Genomic DNA, 19,180 nt, shown 5'->3' on the forward strand with positions numbered 1-19,180 from the left:
TTGGCAGTTGACCAATTTATACACTTAATTAGAAAAAAAAAAAAGAAAAAAACTACCTATTAGTTAGCTTTGAATGTTCATTAACTTTCACAATAAATCATTCTGATCTTAGACTTCAAAAGTAAACTAAATTATTATTTTAAAAATGCCCCATTTGAATTCGTAAGATTACTTGAGTTTCCAAATCATTAAATTTCAAACAAAAGTGAATAATTTGTACAAAAAGTCTTATGTATCATGAGTTTGAAGAATGGTATTTTTTTTATTTTGTTCTTTTAAGTAGGAAAGATAGAGAAAAAAATATATTATCATTTTCTATAATTGTCTTGATTAGATTTCTGTAAAATAATAAGTATTCTCTTTATATATATAATCACTTTAATTTGTGATACGTTTTAATATAAATTAAGTTTAAAATATAAATGCAAGATAAAAAAAAATCAGTTGATCGGTTAAAAATGATATTTTTTATAAAAAATAATAAATAGTAAAAAGAGTTGACCAGTGAGCTGCACCAAACTCAAAAAAAAAAAAAAAGTTAACTTCCCACCTTAATTCATTTAAATTTAGAAATAATTCTGAAAAATAATGTTGGTATAACTTTTCCACACAAGCAGCGCCCATGGCCTAATGGATAAGGCATCTGACTTCTAATCAGGTGATTGTGGGTTCGAGTCCCATTGGGTGTGTAATATATTTTTAATTTATTTTGTCAAAAGAGAGATGAAATTTTTTTACTTAAAAGAACTATTAGAAGAGAGTTTTCTCGATTCAATTGCAAAAATGATCATCCATTGGATTTTTTTTTTGTTATTTTCATAATTCTATTTAGATGTCTTATAAAAGTTCCAACACTTAAAAATAATCATCCACAAGGGTTTGAAATTGAAAGAGATTTTATTTATTTCTTAAAAAAAATAAACCATATAAAAAACAAACTAAACTATTCAAGTGAAAGGGATATTCTTAAAAAATTTAATTAACCAAACATACTCTCACTAACCTTTTGTTTCTAAAAATGGTTTATATCTCTCTCTCTGTTTTTTTTTTTGGTGAAATAGCTTATAAATAGCCTAATTATTATTTAAAACTCAATCAAGAGTTAGATCTCAAGTGGGAAAACTTGAATAATAAAGGGAAATAATCTAATAAATAGGAAACTAACTTCTTGAAGCTCAATAATTACACTTGTGCAAAAACATGTTTTTTTGAAAAGGGGAGCAATAAAGAACAATAGGATAGAATTCCTTATTATTATTATTATTATTATTATATGAGAGAATTGGATTTCTTTTGAATGCCATTTTTTACCCTTCATTAAGAACATTAACATCAACTAGAAAAGGCAAATCCTTTCATCAAAATCTAATCCTTGCTTTAATCAGAACCCAAAAAAAAAAAAAAAAAAGGGCCAAAAGCAACCTTGTTTTTTTTCCCCTTCTTTTTACAGTTTCCAAAAGTAAAAAAGCTCACTATTTTCTTGCATAATTACAGTTTTACCAAGAGAGAAGAAAAAGGGAGAGAGATGGAATTGAAAATGCCATGGCTGAGGCTGAGACCTTTGGTCTTCCATTGGTCATATGGGCTCTGAAAAAAGCAGCCATTGTTGTAGCTTTAAGCTTTAGCTGGTGAAGAGACCATGAGGGTCATTTTGGTACTTTTTTAGAGAGAGAAAGGCCTCAACTTTAGAGAGAGAGAGAGAGAGAGAGAGAGAGAGAGAGAGGGCCAAACTTCATTGTTGAGTTGTATTGTATCCTGTGTGAGTTTGGCAATTTGAGGGACAGCAAAACCAACCCAAATTATTCAGTTTTCTTTCTTTTATGAACCCATCTTTTGCAATTTGCTCCATTCTTCTTCTTCTTCTTCTTTAGCTTCTTCTTCTTCTTCTTCCTTCTGGGTTTTCCCTCTTTGACAAAAAGGGAAACAGGGCCTGGAGAAACTTCTATGAACAATTTGTTTTGACCCCTCCTCTGAAATTCTGGAAATGTCGCCATTTTAGCAGCTTCCAACTCGGTTTTCTGCTCACCAAATTTGCTACAGAACACTTTCGTCACTTCATCTTCCACCGCCGCCATGGCCTCCAAATCTAAGTAAGTCTTCTGCGGCGATCTGATATGGGTTCTGTTTTGCTACTGTTGAGTGATCGATCACTTCTTCTGGGTATAGTTTTTAATTCCACCAATTTCCTTGGATCCTTCTGGCCATGGTGCTTCCTAGGGTTCGTTGGTTCCCTGGGTTTTTTTTTCTCTTTTTGGGGTTTGGACCGATAAATGTTTTTTCTGTGCTTTGGGTTCTCTGTTTTTGACTCTATGTTGCACCATGGTCGGTTTCTCGGTTTCTTTGTATCAACATTCGGCAGTTGGTTTGATGAGGGTTTCCTCGAGATCTCATCCTCTGTCGGTTAGATCTGCTTGGAAGTAATTTTAGGCCTTTTTTCTTTTTACAAAGTTGGTGTTTGTGCTGCTTTTTCTTGTTGGAACTGTCGTTTCTACTTGATTTCTGATTGGAATTGTTCTTGATAATTTTCAAAGATGTTGCCGGAATTCGACTTTCTGTGGATGTTCTTTGGGAATTTGAGATGGTTTTGTCTTGATTATTTGGTTTCTGCTCCATTTCTTTACAGTTTGATTACTGCATTTTGAATGTTTTAACAGATCTTCTGCACCTGAAACTCCCAACAAGACTTCACCTGCAACTCCCAGGGTGAGCAAACTGAATAGAGGGATTGCTAAATCAGAGTCTGATTCTCATTCTCCTTTGCAAAAGTCTCGTCTCTCGATTGACCGGTCCCCTCGACCTGCAACATCGAAGCCCGCGGTTGATCGTCAACTGCCAAAAGTCGCTACCCCGCCTGATGTGAGTTTTAGCTGATGTACTCAGTACTCTACAGTTCTTTGATCACAATTGCTAATGTTGTTGGATGTTCTTCATCATTCAATGTGTTTTCCTTTCTTTTTGAGGATTCAAGTAAAGTTGTGAATGCAAATTGCTAGACAATGTTGATCTCTTTCTGTTTTCCTTTTCAGAAATCGCAGCCACGAGGTACGAAAGGTTCGGAGATACAGGCTCAATTAAATCTTGCTCAGGAGGATCTGAAGAAAGCTAAGGAACAAGTAGTTTTGGTCGAAAAAGAGAGAGAAAAACTAAGCAATGAATTAAAAGAAGCACAGAGAGTGGCAGAGGAGGCAAATGAGAAACTCAGGGAGGCTTTGGTGGCACAAAAGCGAGCCGAAGAGAGTTCTGAGATTGAGAAGTTTAGAGCTGTTGAGATGGAGCAAGCAGGAATTGAAGAAGCCCATAAGAAAGAAGAGGAATGGCAGAAAGAGATAGAAGATGTGAGGAGCCAACATGCATTAGATGTCGCTGCTCTTCTCTCTACCAGTCAAGAGCTTCAAAGAGTGAAGATGGAGTTGGCAATGACTACCGATGCGAAGAACCAGGCGCTGAGCCATGCTGATGATGCAACAAAGATTGCTGAGATTCACGTAGAGAAGGTGGAGATTCTCTCAGCTGAGCTAACCAGATTGAAAACACTGCTAGACTCGAAGCTTGAAACACAGGCAAATGAGAGTGGGCAATTGATAATGAAGCTTAAGTCAGAGATCGACTCTCTGAATTTGGAGCTTGAAAAGGCAAAATCTTATGCAGAGAAGGTGAAGGAGAAAGAGGCTTCGATTGAGCGGCTCAATAACGAACTAAAAGCTGCAAAGATGGCTGAAGCATGCTACGAGGAGACGATCACGGAGAAAGATGCTTCCATTGAACAGCTTAATATCGATCTAGAAGCTGCAAAGATGGCTGAGACATGTGCACATGGTTTAGTAGAAGCATGGAAAAACAGAGCCGAGGAGCTAGAAACACGGTTGGAGAATGCAGATAAGCTGGAACGATCGGCATCGGAATCTTTGGAATCAGTGATGAAACAACTGGAGCAGAATAACGATCTATTGCACAATGCAGAGCTTGAAATTGCTGCTCTAAAAGAGAAGGTAGGTTTGTTGGAAATGACTGTTAAAAGACAGAAAGAGGAACTAAAAGAGTCAGAACACCATCTTCATCTGATTAAGGAAGAAGCATCTGAAATGGAAAAGTTGGTTGTGTCACTGAGGTCACAATTGGAAACTGTCAAGGAAGAGAAAACTCAAGCTTTGAATAATGAAAAACTTGCAGCTTCCAGTGTACAAAGCCTATTAGAAGAGAAAAACCAACTCTTAAATGAGCTAGAAACTTCCAAGGATGAGGAAGAGAAGAGCAAAAAGGCAATGGAAAGCTTGGCGTCAGCATTGCACGAGATCTCTGCAGAGGCCAGGGAAACCAAGGAGAAACTGTTGTCTAGTCAAGCTGAGCAAGAAAATTATGAGTCCCAGATAGAAAATCTAAAGTTGGTATTGAAAGCTACAAATGAGAAGTATGAAAGCATGCTTGAAAATTCTAACCGTGAAATTGACATTCTATCGAGTACAATTGAGGAATCAAAGCATGAATACGAGAACTCCAAAGTTGAGTGGGAAGAGAAGGAGCTTCACCTGGTGGATGCTGTGAAGAAATCAGAAGGAGAAAACTCTTCCTTGGAAAAAGAGATAGATAGGCTTGTAAATTTGCTTAAACAAACTGAGGAAGATGCTTGTAAGATGAGGGAGGAAGAAGCTCAGCTAAAGGATAGCCTAAAGGAAGTTGAAGCTGAGGTGATTTATTTGCAGGAAGCTCTTGGAGCGGCAAAATCCGAAAGCATGAAACTGAAGGAAAGTTTGTTAGACAGAGAGAATGAGATTCAGAGCATTCATCAAGAAAATGCGGAGCTTCGAACAAGGGAAGCTGCTTCTCTTAAGAAGGTTGAGGAGTTATCCAAGTTACTTGAGGAAGCTTCCACCAGAAAGCAAACAGTTGAGAATGGTGAACCAACGGACAGCGAGAAGGACTACGATTTGCTTCCAAAAGTGGTCGAGTTCTCTGAAGAGAATGGTCGACGACAGGAAGAGAAGTCTAAAGTGGAGCTCTCAACACCCATTCAACATGAAGAATGCAAAATAGAATTTCCATGGGAAGAGAACGATGCCTCGGTTGAGAAGGATGAAAAAATGGACTCAGCAACGACACTTCAGAATGGAAACGGTAAACCCAAAGAAGAAGAGAAAAAAGAGAAGGAAGATGATTCAGTTAAAGTTGAATATAAAATGTGGGAGAGCTGCAAGATTGAAAAGAAAGAGTTCTCACAAGAGGGAGAACCGGAGCACGAATCCATCAATGATGAAGGGGACTCAAAGGCAGAGGGCGGAGAGAGTTTCGATCAGATAAATGGGGTAAGTTCAGAAAATCCAGATGGTGGTGGAAACTCACCGTCAAAGCAGCAGCAACAGAAGAAGAAGAAGCCATTGCTTAAGAAGTTCGGATACCTTCTCAAGAAGAAGAACACCACCAACCAGAAACAGTGATATAGTACTATGGCTTGATTTTCTTCAAGCTAGGTGGCAAGTATATGCATAGTAATTTTCACCTGAATTCGTTTGCTTATATTGTTTTGTTCTGATTTTCTGAATAGGTTTAAAAGATGGGAAAAGGAAAAAGGATGAAGAGATTTGTAAGTGGGACTTCCTCCTTCTTCCACTGCTGGGCAGTTTCTTGTATGCTATTGAGATATTTCTTTTGTTCATTGTTTTATGGTTCCCTTCACTACTGATCTAGAATTTATGAAAAGGAGTGGTTACTTGAAGTTGTATCATCATCTTCCATCCATTATAGATTCTTTTGTTAGCTGCTGCAAATGAGAAACTGCTTTGTAAATTGATTGTTTGTGACGTCAAACTGTTTGCTTTCACTTGTTTGATGGAATTACATTATTGAGAAGCCATTATCATGCCAATAGGTGCTCTGGTCATCTGAATGTATGGTGTTTTTTCATAGTCTTTAAAGTAAAATGGAAGCAAGAATGTGATGAACGATGAAGAAATGTGGGATTTTGAAGGATTCAAATTCTTCTCTGATAATCACTGAAAGGTGTAAGCAATTCAGCAGAAAGAAGAAAAGACATGAAAAAAGTGGGTGCCTCTGCCAGTGCATTTAGAAAGGTTTTTCCTGATGACTGTTTGTTTAGTTGTCAAAATAGAGAAGCTCTGGGTTTGGAAATCTTACCTAATTTGGTTGCTTGAAATAATGACAGACAAATTTTGTCTGGTGGCCTGTTAAAAGTAGAGCTGTTGCATTCAAAGTGTTTATCTTTATTTTTTTCTTATTATTCAATATTTTTATTTTTATTTAAAAGAAAAAAAAAACCCTTAGCTCAAACTGGGAGGTTGATTTAGCTTTTTCTTTCTTTAATAAGAAAATATTTACATCACAAATAAGGGGAGAGTACTCAAATCTAATAACTCTCAGACATTAATGTCTATGCAGTTGAACTATATGGTGGAATTTACATATTAATTATAATATATAAATTATAATATAAATATAATTCAATGTTTGTCCGGTGAATTTAACTCAACTAGTTTAAACATGTATCGTGTGTTCGAATCTCATCCCCATATGTTGTATTAAAAAAATTTCAATGTGCGTCCTGTTTAATTTTCATCTTTGAATCTTTAAAAATTTTGTTTTATTTTCTAAGTTTGATTTGCATACAAAAATTATTTTAACATAAACACTGACTTACATTTGTCTCTTATTTGCTTGTCTAATAAATAGATATATATGTATATCTTTTAGTTCAATAACATATGAAGTAAAAATTTAAAAATTCGACCTTTTGGTCGATGGTATGTTCTAACCGACATAAATTAACAAATATTTAAATCTATAAATACACCAATAAAAATAAATTACATAAAAAAGTAAAGTAGAAATTCACCAGTATTTGCATCCAACCAAATATTCTCCATTTTTCTATGTATGAAAAAAAATCAGATCTATTGAAACATGGAAACCAATTATGATATTAGACCCACCAACTAACAATGGAAATTTCTTTTTTTTCTTTTTTTTTTTGTTTGTTTGTTTGTTTTGTGGGTGGTGAGAATTATTGAAAGTGAAAGTTGAATAAAATAAATTCAGAGGAATAAGTTATTTTTTTATTAAAAAAATGGATAGTCAAAAAAGATAATTGAATATTGAGAGAGAGCAAAAAAAAGGGAGGCTTCAAGCTCAAGGAATCTCTCTTTAAACGCTCATTCGTCGTCCCCAAACTCCCAACTTTCAATCTCCGACATTGCTTTTTCCAACAAATAATGAACATAATTCTCTGTTCTGTTTTTTCTTTCTTTTTAAGTAAGAAAATTTGTTGTTTTAATAAAAGACAATAATCCTATTGGATAGGATATCGGAAAGTTTAGATGGCACGAGACTATACGTTAGTGTGCAAATCGAAGTGATAAAGTCTTAGACCAAATGAGCTATTTGACTATGTATATTTCGAAGCTTAAAGCTGGTGTTGAATTGAGCTTACTAGAAATTGTGTACCTTTGTGAGGAATAGACTCTACCTTTTATTTGAGAGTTTTGAGAAGCACTGTTCTACGATTTCAGTGCTCATACTTGACAGTTAGTAAATTTCCTGCAGGAGATCGAGAAATCGTCTATCGACGCCATCTATATTCTAGAGTCAAGCTCAAGTTGGGCTCGCGCTCCAGAGGTAGAGAAGCTTTAGACCAACTCCTCCTCATCTTCGATGCTTCTAAGCTTAGGTCCAAACACTTCATATTTGACAAGAGGAAGGTGTGATGTGCTCTGATGTTAGATTAACTTATTTCATTTATTTGGGTAGATTTTAGTTTTTATTGAAAAGAGGGTTAAATTGTAATTTTAGTATTTTAAAACTTTGATAATTAGTGTCTATAATTTTTTAATTTAAAAATGTTCCAATTACATCACTCAACTTTTGATTTGGATTCTAAGGAATCATGTCATTACTCGTTAGCATATCACTACTACTTAAATGTTGGTGTAGCTTATTCACCGGCCCAAACGAGTGGTTATTTGACACAATAGGGTAATTGATAGCTTGTGAAAGTAACTCAACAAGATAAAATAAGGTTGAATGGGCCAAAACGTTCCCTTTTTTAAAATGTTTCTCACTCTTTGCTCTTATTTTATCAATATACCTATTCTCTTATGTCACGTTGTGTCAAATCACCATTTGTTAGTCTAAATGTTCGTCTTAACCCTAAATAATAAAGGTAAATGCTCGTTAGAACCAAAATTAAAACCCAAAAAAAAAATCACAAAGGTAAATGTAACTTTTTACAATTTCAGAGGCTAAATGGGTAGAATCATCGCAGTACCATTTAATTGAAATAAAGTATTGTAATAAAGCTAACATAAAATATATATATATATATATATATATATATATATATATTTTGTAATAAAGCTTTAAAAAAAATAAATTTGGTTTTTTTTAAATTTATATTGAATACATGATTGTAAATTACAGGGCTAATTTTGCGCTCCATTTTAAAAGGAATTTATTAAAAAATGGGGCTATTTAGACTGGGGTCTTAAAATAATTTTCTAGTTTTAAAACGAAAGAAGGTTTTTTAATATTAAAAGAAAATCTGAGAGAATAATTTTAGTTAAATTATAGATTTGGTCCTGTAATTTGGACAAAGTTCTTATTTGGTCCCTCTGATCTTACAATTTTCAATTTAGTTTTTATGGTCTAACCTTAGCTTCAGTTCAATATTATGACTTTAAAAGTTTTAATTCGGTCCTTACAATTTAGACATAAGCTTAATTTGGTTCTTATAATTTAGTTAAATATTACAATGTGTTTTACCCCTTGAAAAAGCTGCCTATTTTCTTTTATTTTTTTAGTCAGCCCAAAATCTTAATATACTCCACTAATACAGACAATATGGAGAAAAAAATATATATCAAAATGATGATGGCAAAAAAAATATACATACAATGTAAAATTTGACTAAACTATATGAACCAAATTGAAACTTTTGAAAATGTATAAGGACCAAAATGAAACTAAATCCAAACAATAAAAACAAATTCAAACTTCGCAGACCAAATTTATAATTTATAATTTATCTAATAATTTTCAAAACTAGTTTTGAAGGAAAAAAAAAAAAGAAAACTGAAAACTGAATTGAGTCAAAGCGAAGTTCAACGGTGATTGACATTTACCTCCAATCATGAGGTTGTAAGTTCGAATTCCCTCCCGTACTAAAATAAATAAATAAAAAATAAGTATAAGCTGAATTAAATGTTTATTGTTACAACTCAACAAAGAAAAATACAAGAAAATATAAGAATAATCACTTTTTGAATAATCAACTTTAAATGAATTCTTTGAGAAAGTCATAAACCAATTTTGATTATTACAAATATATTTTTATTTATTACTAAACATTCTAAATTTATAAAGAAAAAAAGTTTAGTCGTAAAAAATCACTTACAAAGTTAATCCAAACTGTTATAAAAAATAATAATAATAACAAATAAAAAAGTTAATCCAAACACTGATAAGTCAATATTTTATAATTAAATTAATAAAAATTCTAATATGAGTAAATCAAATAATTGATTGATCAAAATAACTTTTCTTTTTCCATTATTATAAACTTTATTCCTCGTCTTCATCTGCCCCAAATCATTTCTTTTAAGCACTTTGACACCTACAGAATCAATCTATTCTATGACGTGCGCTTTAACTATAGATTAGTTTTCAATTTATGTCATAAATGAACAACTTTATTTCTAAATAAGTTAAAAATAATTAATATTAATATTATATATATATATATATATATATATTATTGATATTTTGTTGATACTTTTCGTATTATGTTGACTTTTTTTGTAATGGGATGAAAATGTCATCGATATTTAATACCATGGACAGAACAATTAAAAAAGTGCAACTAAAAATATCAAATTATTACTAGATAACTCTTGACTATTACCCATTTTTAAAGTAGAGATCCTTCAAAAATCCACTTCTCAAGCATGTCAGACAACTGGCTGAAATAATTAAATCTCTAACCAATAAATCACCTTTATTTATTTTCTTCTCTTCTAACACTTCATAACATAACTTAGAACTTAGAAGCATAAGCTATCCTTGAAACTATTGGTGATACCCAACTTCAGTAGAGCAGAAACCCATTGTGGAGATACATAGATATAATAAGCAGATGACCTGATACTGCATGCCGAGATGACCTGATACTGCATGCCCATCTATCTATGCACTGAGTGTTAAGGAGATAACTGAAGAGAGTTTGAACTTACGAGTTTTTGTGGAATTCTGAGGTTGAAATAAAATCTCTGTGCTTGATCTTACATTCACTTCCTTCCAATCTGATGTTGAGCCCCCACTTCGATAATCGCGGGAAGCATACAGTACTTGAAGCCTTGTAGGAGCTGCAGCATGCAATTGGTATCATACGGAAATAAGTAAATTAAGGTGTGCAATAGCTTGACCATTTTGTAGAATAAAGTATCATGGATGCTAGCTAGTGGCAACATATCAGGATGATAGCTTGTAGTAATACTGTTAACTAGATAGCATGATGATATGTCTATTGAACAAATGTTGGCGATTTAGCACGAAGTGAAAGATCATGTAAAAAAAATAGACAGCTGGACAAAATAGAGTGACATTTTTTTTGTAAAAATGATTCAATGCGTTGTTTGAAAAAGATGATACACGCTACAATATCTTATCTAGTTATTCACCCACTTTGGTCATCCATGATTCCATTTTTCATGTCATCCTAAACAAACTTTAATGTTAGACACGTCGTGCCAACATTAACTAAAGGATAGAGACTATAAAGAATCATAATTAACTTTTCCTTTCTGTTTTTTCTTCTTTTCAGACTTCTAGAATATAGGGAGAGGCATCAAAATAATATGAAGGGATAAACATGTGTTGAGCTTCATCAAGATTCATTCAGGAATTAAACTTTATGGACAACTGGGAATGAGAAGAAGAGAGCATAGAAGCAATGGAACGGTTTCCATGGATGATTAACTCAATAATTTGGGATGAGACAGACATGTACAATGTTATAGAGAAGGGAAAGGCGAAAGAAAATTTATGAGCCGATCAATCTAATAGTAAATCTTTTGAAAATTCTGATTTATTGACTACTGCATCTCATAAAATAAAAGTGATAAAGCAAAAGTAGAGTTTCTTATCAAGTAGTAAATATACTGAAGATTACCAAATCCAAGCATGCTAGTCTTCTGAATAGTCATCTGACTAACTTTTGATCGTTTGATCTCTCTCAAATCCTCCACATCTTCGTCCTTACCCTTGAATTCCAGAAAGTCTCCTAATACATATTTCCCTTTGAGCTCCAATCTGCAGAAAAGGAAAAATAAGAATTCACGCAAAAAGTACTATTTCTCCTTTCTATCGTATATTTTAGATAACCAACTCCACATGAAGTGATAAATTTGTTGGGAACAATGAAGAAAAAGCAAAAGCACTTGAATTCTGTAATCCTCCATAGTCCTATACCAATACGCAGTCCTCGTCATGTTGGTAATGACAATAAGCATGTTCTTTAGATGAAAAAAGAATATATATATACTATATAATATATCACTATTCATGGATTATTTGGCGCCCCCCCCCCCCTTTTGGTGGTGGTGGTGGTGTTGGGGGGCGGACATTGCATGGATGTTAAACTCACTTATCCCACATTGGTGCGGTGCTAAGGATAGCTTTAAGCTTCTGATTCAGAGGTTCTTCCTGCAACTCTTTCTTTCCACGAAATGCACCTTTCATCCACCCAGAAAAGGAACCTTTGTGTTCCGGTTTCAGCTGCATCCACTGGTCATAGGTAATAACCTCAGAAGGAAATATGCCCGAGTCAATTGTGCTGCAATGGGAAAAGACAACTGTGAGGAATTTCTCACAACTTGAAAACTCTGCCATCACTTACAATTAAATAATGATTATTTCCTTAATGTTTAATGATATAACCATACAATAAGTCCATACAAAAATTGGCAGTATCTATCATGCATTAAATTTATAAAAACCATACATTTATCGTGATCGGATCAGATGATTGGAGAATGAAATTAGTTGAACAGATTTAGAACTTCAGCTATGTCAAAGCATGCAATAACAAAATTAGTCAGATTTAAAATTTCAGCCTAGCCATGATTATTGGAAGGCTACTCTTCACTAGTTCTGTTGGGAGGGGGTATCCTCATCCTCTTGCCCTTAGGTTGTTCTTCGTTTCTTATAAGAAAAATAAAATTCAGCCAAGTCAAAATATATAGACTATTAATTATAATAATTATAATAGCAACTAGTTGAGCAGATTTACAACTTCAGCTATGTCAAAGCATATTATAATTGAAAAACACTTTTCATAGAACCAATTGATTGAATTTTATAAACTATTGATGTCACTACACAAATTTCATCTACTCTTGCTTCTAATCTTTTGGCAAAAGGAGAAAAAAAAAACAAACCAAACAATTTCCACTGATGTGAAAAGTTATAAACAGAGGTGTAGATCCTTTTAGGAGTTTCAAAAAAGCAGCCCAATTACACTTATTTACATTAAGGGAGCAGTTACAAAAAGAACTTGAGAGAGAGCACCAGTTAGAACAATAAAATTATGCTAACTCAAAGACTTGATCCCAAACCCTTTCCTTCTCTTTAAATAGTCTGGAATTCTGTTCAATTCAAAATTTGATAGAAATTTATTCAAACTCATATTTAACAAAATGTTGATTCAGGCATTTATATAAATCAGGTTTTGATTCAGACATTTGTAAAGATCAGGTTCCATCTGGTTAAATTTCTGGACCACTTAACAGTGAGAGTTAAAGACAACATCAGCTAAGTGATTCAGAGCCAATTTCTGAACTAAAACTTCAATTATCAGAGGGAAAAAGAGAACAAAAATTCAAGTTTATTGTAAGAAAATAAAATTTCTCAATCATCATACCATATTACCATGAATAAGTTCCAACTCATTACCGGAATTTTGGATTTGGAAGTACAACTTTGCATGACAAATACCCCGCTGGAAGACCCACTCCTCTTTGTTCAAGGTAAGACTCAAGAACAGGTATCAATTGTTTGGTCTCTTCAACCTGAAAGTAGCAAAACAGTATATAACATTTATTGAAGATGAAGATGGAAAGCCAAATATATTTTGATAACTCACATGAGATAAAATTCTGTAATATAATAAACATGCCTATCCAAAATCCATAGTACACAGCCTAGTATCAGAAACAAGAACTGTAACAAATATCTTAATCACACAAAACTTGTTAAATTATATTTCCTGCCAGGCTGCCACCTAATACTCTGTGCGCTGGAATTTGTTCAGATCAACACCAATAAAAGCAAATAAAGATGGAAGAGAATGATTTCAAATCTATTGGTTCTTCAATCAATTAACCAATTGGTAAATCAACCTGTACATATATTAGGGTCCTTAATGAACGAGAAAAATTGAAAACATACCAAAATGTTGATACCTCATCAGCAACACTAGTGCCAAACTTTCCCGGTATGAACATGATTAATTGGCACAATTTCAGTTACCAGAATGATGGGCATTACAGCTTAACCATGCCAACCATTATGATATTGATATATTAACATTAAGTGGCAATTATGACATTTAACATTATTTTCAAATTATCTCCATACCTAAAAAAATTAATATTCAGAAGAAAGTTTATGGAACTGAAGCAATAAAGAATTTAACCGTCTCTTACAGGATCAGGAAGAGTCTTTGTCTTGTGTCCGTCGTCACAAACCCAGGAACCATCCGAATTGATGGAGACAAATCCTTTTAAGTTCTTGACAGATATCACCAATACCTCCCTGTAAGTGAATTAACTAATGTAAAACTTTAGAAAGTTGAACAAGAGCATTTACAACATGTTTATTATTGTTTATCAATGTATATATCTTAGTTATAGGAGTCAATTAGTTAGTTATCCTATATGTTAATTTACACTTAGTTCAGGATTATTATTGTATATGAAACTGGCTGAACAGGGATTATCAAGTATATCATTTGGACAATGGCTTGTAAGAGTATCAATTGAACACTTTAGTTACTAATCATCAAATCACTCAGTCTATACAGAATAATGTTCTACAGTAATTATTCAAGTTTTGGAAAAATTCTTGGCTTGATGGTTTGTCCTTATCTCTACCATCCAAATATTGTTCACGTGACTAGCAACAACAACAATGCATTGATAGATATCGATTCATGGGAAAAAAATGACTAGACTCTCAACTTTAGAAGACCTTTCAACCATTGGGAAGCTGATTAATGAATTCAGTTTCTGCACAAGCTAGTTGGAGTTAATCTCTCTAACCCTACTGATGATTTTTCATTGCTCCTTGGACTACTCTAGCTTTTTCTAGGTGGAATCTACTTCCAACCCGAATAGAGTTTCCTCTAGCTCCATCGCCAACTTGCTACACTACAGTTATATGCAAGGATAAATACCCAAAACGTTTTTCGACAGACTCTCTCTCTCTTAATAATTCTTAAAATAGCAAGCAAGTCCACAAGATTTTCACCATATTACTTCCAGTTCCACAGCCAACCCACATGTTCTCTAACTAAAAACACTAATTCAAAAGCAGAATTCATACTCTTCGTTAACAACTACGAGATCAATATTCTGCCGGGAACCGGTGTCGGCATCAGGAATCCGAAGCCCGATGTAAGCCTTTCCACTGTAGAGCTTCTCAAACCTACAGAAAAAGGGCAAACCATCAGAACCCTACAGTTTGTGGATGAGAAGAGTACAAAAAATAAGGAAAACTCAAATTCTGAGTTCCATAACATTTTCGATGCAGTTTTACCAGCCAAATCACAAGGACCAGACTGCTTTTCTGAGATAATTTTCCCTAACGCTTACTACTGGATTGTCTCAGAAACCAGACAGTGAATCACTGAAATGAAGTATGAATTACCTACTAGCGACGGCGAAAATAGCATTGAAATCGGAGGTCTCGACCTCCATAATATCGTCTTCGCCGGAGAAGAAGAGCCTGAAGATGCCATAAACGATGAGTCCACCAAGAATTGTAACCCACATGTCGACCCGTTAATGGATTCTCCCAGTTATCGGTGGCCTTTGTAGTTTGTAAGAAATTTCTCTGCTCTTCGCTCCGAAGGGAAGAATTTTATATTTGTTTCTCTTTGAAATTTCTCGGAAGCCAAGGAAGATGGAAGGAAAAAAATTAAAGTATTTGAGCCATTATTGATGTTTAAACTTTATTCATTTATTTAATTTGCAAAGTAGAAGGTTTAATTAATCTACAATTCTAGTACGTGTACTTTATTATTTATATTACACGTTTTATTTGCAGTCCTTTGTAATAATATAATATATTCACTTCATACTCTATATTAAATATTATTAATCTGATGTCAAAGCGAACATAGCTTAACGGTAATTGACATATATCTCTACATTAAAATATTAAATAATTTTTTTTAGTCATAAGTTTAAAGTTTTATTTATTACCACGCATTATAAATTCATAATCTCATATGCATCGTACTCTAAGACAAAAATAATATCAAAGAAAAAACAAAAAAGGTAAAAGTAAAGAACAAGACCAGCCACATAAAAAGAATCGTCTTGTTCAATCATTTTTCTCTCAGTCAACTATTTTTGTGTCTAAAGGTCATAAATTTGAATCCTACTCCTACATGTTGTACTAAAAAAAACTATTTTTGTGTCTATTTTAAAAAATAGTATCACTTCTCCTTAGCAAGTTCTTATTTATTACCAAGATGTTAGTCTTGTCTTTCAAAATTGATGTCTTACAATTTTATCGTAAAAATCCTTTTCATTCTCATTCTTTCAAACTTTTTCATCTGATCCTTGAATCAACAGCCTCAATTAAGTTCTCCTTTTTTCACAAGTCACATACTCATTCAACAACCACAATTTCGTTATCATTAAGAAGTCTTGTTCTTGCCACCTCTAACACTGTCACACCAAAACTGTAAACATTAGAGAATCAAGTTTCAATAATAGAAAGTACAATATTTGTATATACGAAATAATGAGAGAATAAATTTAATTACACAATGGACATTAACTTTTATATAAAAAAAATCACAATAAAATTTGGTGTTAATTAATGAATTTTAAGATGAAGAATTAACCATTTTTTTAAGGTTCACATATGGCATGGGTGATAATCTAGAAATATCGGTTTGAGCAAGAAAGTGAACATATTCCTTATTTTTATTTGTTTGTACTAATGGTGTTTTTATTTGTAATTGTTGAGATACACGTCTTAAATGATTGATACCAAATTTGAGATATACAAACATTTTGAAGTTAACATTCTTGTTTGGATCTCCTACTTGATTTAGATCGCAGCGGAATGTCGGATCAATAAGTTTTCTACCTTAAGAAAAGAAACTGTGAGTAAACTCTCTCAGTTTAAGCGTATTTAATCTATAGAAACTCTACGTACGGAAGTTGAGTATAGAGCTCTTCAATTCATTCCAACTACTTCACACAATTTGCAGACATGTTTACTAAGTCTTGTCTCTAATCGTCTTCTACTGTTAATTACGGTACAAACTGTGATTAAAGAAATTTAACAGCACACCTCAACAATCAATCAACTAAACAGCCATCTCAACAAACTATTTTAATATGCATGCTTAATAACATCCAAAGGTTACGAATTGGTCTATTCAAAGACAATTTGAACAATTCTTTAATCAATGCTCATTAATCCTTGAATATTATTATACATAAAAATGAAAAGAGAAAAAAATGACCGAATCGTTCTGTCATAGAAGTGGAAGCATACACCTCTGACATTCCAAAAATTTCACTTTGCACTCGAGGAAACTTTTGCACGCCTCCGTTATCTTTTGGGAGGCCTACGCTCCATAGAAACTGTCTATCTGAGATTGTCCCTTGGCCCGTAGGTCCTGGCACAATGTTAGAATTCTAGTTCTTCTAAAGTGGTATCTCAGGCTCGGGCCCTCTCTGAAGGCGGCCTTCTTCGCCCTCCACCTAAGATGCAAAGTCCACGCTAAGGAATGTATCAGTGGTGCAATCCATATATTTCGAACGTCTTTCCAATCACAATTTTTAGTGAGTCATCACTTGCAAAATAAGATTTTTTTTAATATTTAAATAAAGGAATACATGTTCAAATGAAAAAGAAATTCTACTATTTAGGATTGGCGGTGCTGTAATTAATTTCGTGAGGAAGGGGCAATTTTGGGCTGGAAAATTAAAATAAATAGATAGTAACATTAATGTGTGTATATATGTTATATGCTCTAAAAAAGAGACTTTTAAAATTAGGCTGCCTAGGTAATCGCCTTACTGGACTGTATTTTAGGTCGTGCCTAAATACTCTTCCTTAATAAAATATAGTTTCATGTTAATATGTTTTGCAAACATTTGATTTATTAAAAAGGTTTCGAAAAATAGAATTGCATCCATGAAGTCAATAATCATCCAACAACATTTATATTTATATTTTGTAGTAAATTGGAAATAAAAAATTATATGATTAGAATTGTATTAGTATTTGATTTTCAGTTTGTATTAGGTATCCTTTATGATTTGAATTTTATTCGGTAGAAAATATTATTAAATATTATTTAAATTTATTAGGAATTATATTATTTGATTTAGATTTTCTATTACTAATTATAAACTGGGGATAGGCTTGTACCAAAATTGAGTATTTGAATTAATAAAACTATATTGAATATTTTACCTATTTTCCGTCCTCCCAAAATTTGGCAGGATATCCGTAGAAATTAGAAAGTTAAACGAACCCAAATTTCTTGTTTTTGTTTCCAATTTGTTTTAACATCAATAAAAATCTTGTTTTATCATTTTTTTAATCTGTAGTTTCTGGGGTCTTGTGGTCATGTAATTATTATTATTTTTTTATTAAAAATAAGAAACACATGAACAAGAAACATAACGTTACCAAACAACCCTTATTTGTTGAATTGAGGTCTTTTATTGAAATATCTAATCTAAAGACTCAATAGATCTTGCTTGTTATTCAAATCACAAATTATTTTTATTTTTTAGTTAAATTATACAAAATATGCTTGAATTTTAGGTAGGTCTCAATTATGTCCCTACGACACTAGACCGGTGTGACTCTTGCACAAGCTTTGATGTCTAAGTTAAAAATAAAATAAAATGGAAATGTGGTGTGCCAGTGAATTGGACAATGAGTTGCCAAAATAGAGGCAGTAGGTTTCAATTATGCCTTAAATTTTGGATTAAGCTTCAATTACGTCTCATAGTTCAAAAGGTCTCATCTTAACCTTCAACTTTTAAAATGGTTCAAAACAACTTTTCAATTAGTTTTTCTATTAAAATGGATATAAAAATATGATGTGATGATAGGTGGTAAAAAAAAATCGAAAGAACCTTAGTCGTCACATTAAGAAAATAACGTCATTTAAGGAGAAACAACTTTAGAGTTGGTATAAAATATTGTTACTCTTCACACTATCATAAGATTTTAGATCAACAAGATTTTTGTAGGGGAAAGCAAACCTCAGATGATGGACACAATCAGGGCCTCCCATTCCACGATCAATTGAACAAAAGTTAAAACTATTAGAGAAGTCCAGGACAAGAGAACCTAGGGACCACAGTCCCTAGTTACTTGTTAATTAAATTTCTTATCTTTAAAGACAAAAATCGTCTTCCTCCACCAGTATTATATATTATATATATTTATATATTTTACCTCTACTCCAAGAACGAACCTACTCTTTCACAAAATTTCTCTCATGAACATATTCTTCTCACAAAGTTTTCTGTTTAAACTCCGTACTCCTTCAACTTAATCGTTATGTAGTAACTCATTGTCCCATCGAATTTTCATCTTTCATTTTAAGGGTTAAGGATTAAAATGAAAATTTTAAAATAAGAGTGACGTAACTAAAATTTAATAAGTTTGCCAAAATTAGCATAACTTAACGGTAATTGACATATATCTTCAACCTAGACGTTGTGAGTTCGATCTCTCACCTCACACGTTGTACTAAAAATAACTTAATAAGTTTAAGGAGATAATTAGATGAAGTAGAGTTTACGTTGTCATTAGTCACTCCAAAGCCACATTCCATTTTATTTATAATGAAAAAGTTGAGAAGAATGGTATTTTTAAACAACTTTAAATGTTGAGGATAGAATTGAAAATTTTG

The 19,180-nt window shown here is 32.9% G+C and overlaps 2 protein-coding genes and 1 non-coding gene across 3 annotated transcripts; 2 read left to right on the forward strand and 1 right to left on the reverse strand.

The window, feature by feature from the left end:
• Positions 1-616: 616 nt before the first annotated feature.
• Positions 617-689, forward strand: TRNAR-UCU (transfer RNA arginine (anticodon UCU)). Its single transcript has one exon. It is a non-coding gene; the product is annotated as a tRNA-Arg (tRNA).
• Positions 690-1,648: 959 nt separating this feature from the next.
• On the forward strand, positions 1,649-5,710 carry LOC111017201 (WEB family protein At5g16730, chloroplastic). The gene is made up of 3 exons (XM_022292876.2): positions 1,649-2,090; positions 2,655-2,856; positions 3,027-5,710. The coding sequence occupies exons 1-3, from the start codon at positions 2,074-2,076 to the stop codon at positions 5,430-5,432; spliced, it is 2,625 nt and encodes an 874-aa protein (XP_022148568.1). The 5' UTR covers positions 1,649-2,073; the 3' UTR covers positions 5,433-5,710.
• A 4,147-nt stretch (positions 5,711-9,857) lies between these two features.
• On the reverse strand, positions 9,858-15,200 carry LOC111017264 (uncharacterized). Its single transcript, XM_022292970.2, has 7 exons — positions 14,926-15,200; positions 14,602-14,703; positions 13,704-13,812; positions 12,952-13,067; positions 11,645-11,833; positions 11,171-11,310; positions 9,858-10,364 (listed from the first exon to the last, which is right to left on the reverse strand). Exons 1-7 carry the CDS (start codon positions 15,048-15,050, stop codon positions 10,186-10,188), a joined length of 960 nt encoding a protein of 319 aa, XP_022148662.1. The 5' UTR covers positions 15,051-15,200; the 3' UTR covers positions 9,858-10,185.
• Positions 15,201-19,180: the final 3,980 nt, after the last annotated feature.

This window comes from Momordica charantia, assembly GCF_013281855.1.
Source record: "Momordica charantia cultivar OHB3-1 chromosome 2 unlocalized genomic scaffold, Mcharantia_2.0 BLBB01000002.1, whole genome shotgun sequence".
Classification (NCBI taxonomy): domain Eukaryota; kingdom Viridiplantae; phylum Streptophyta; class Magnoliopsida; order Cucurbitales; family Cucurbitaceae; genus Momordica; species Momordica charantia.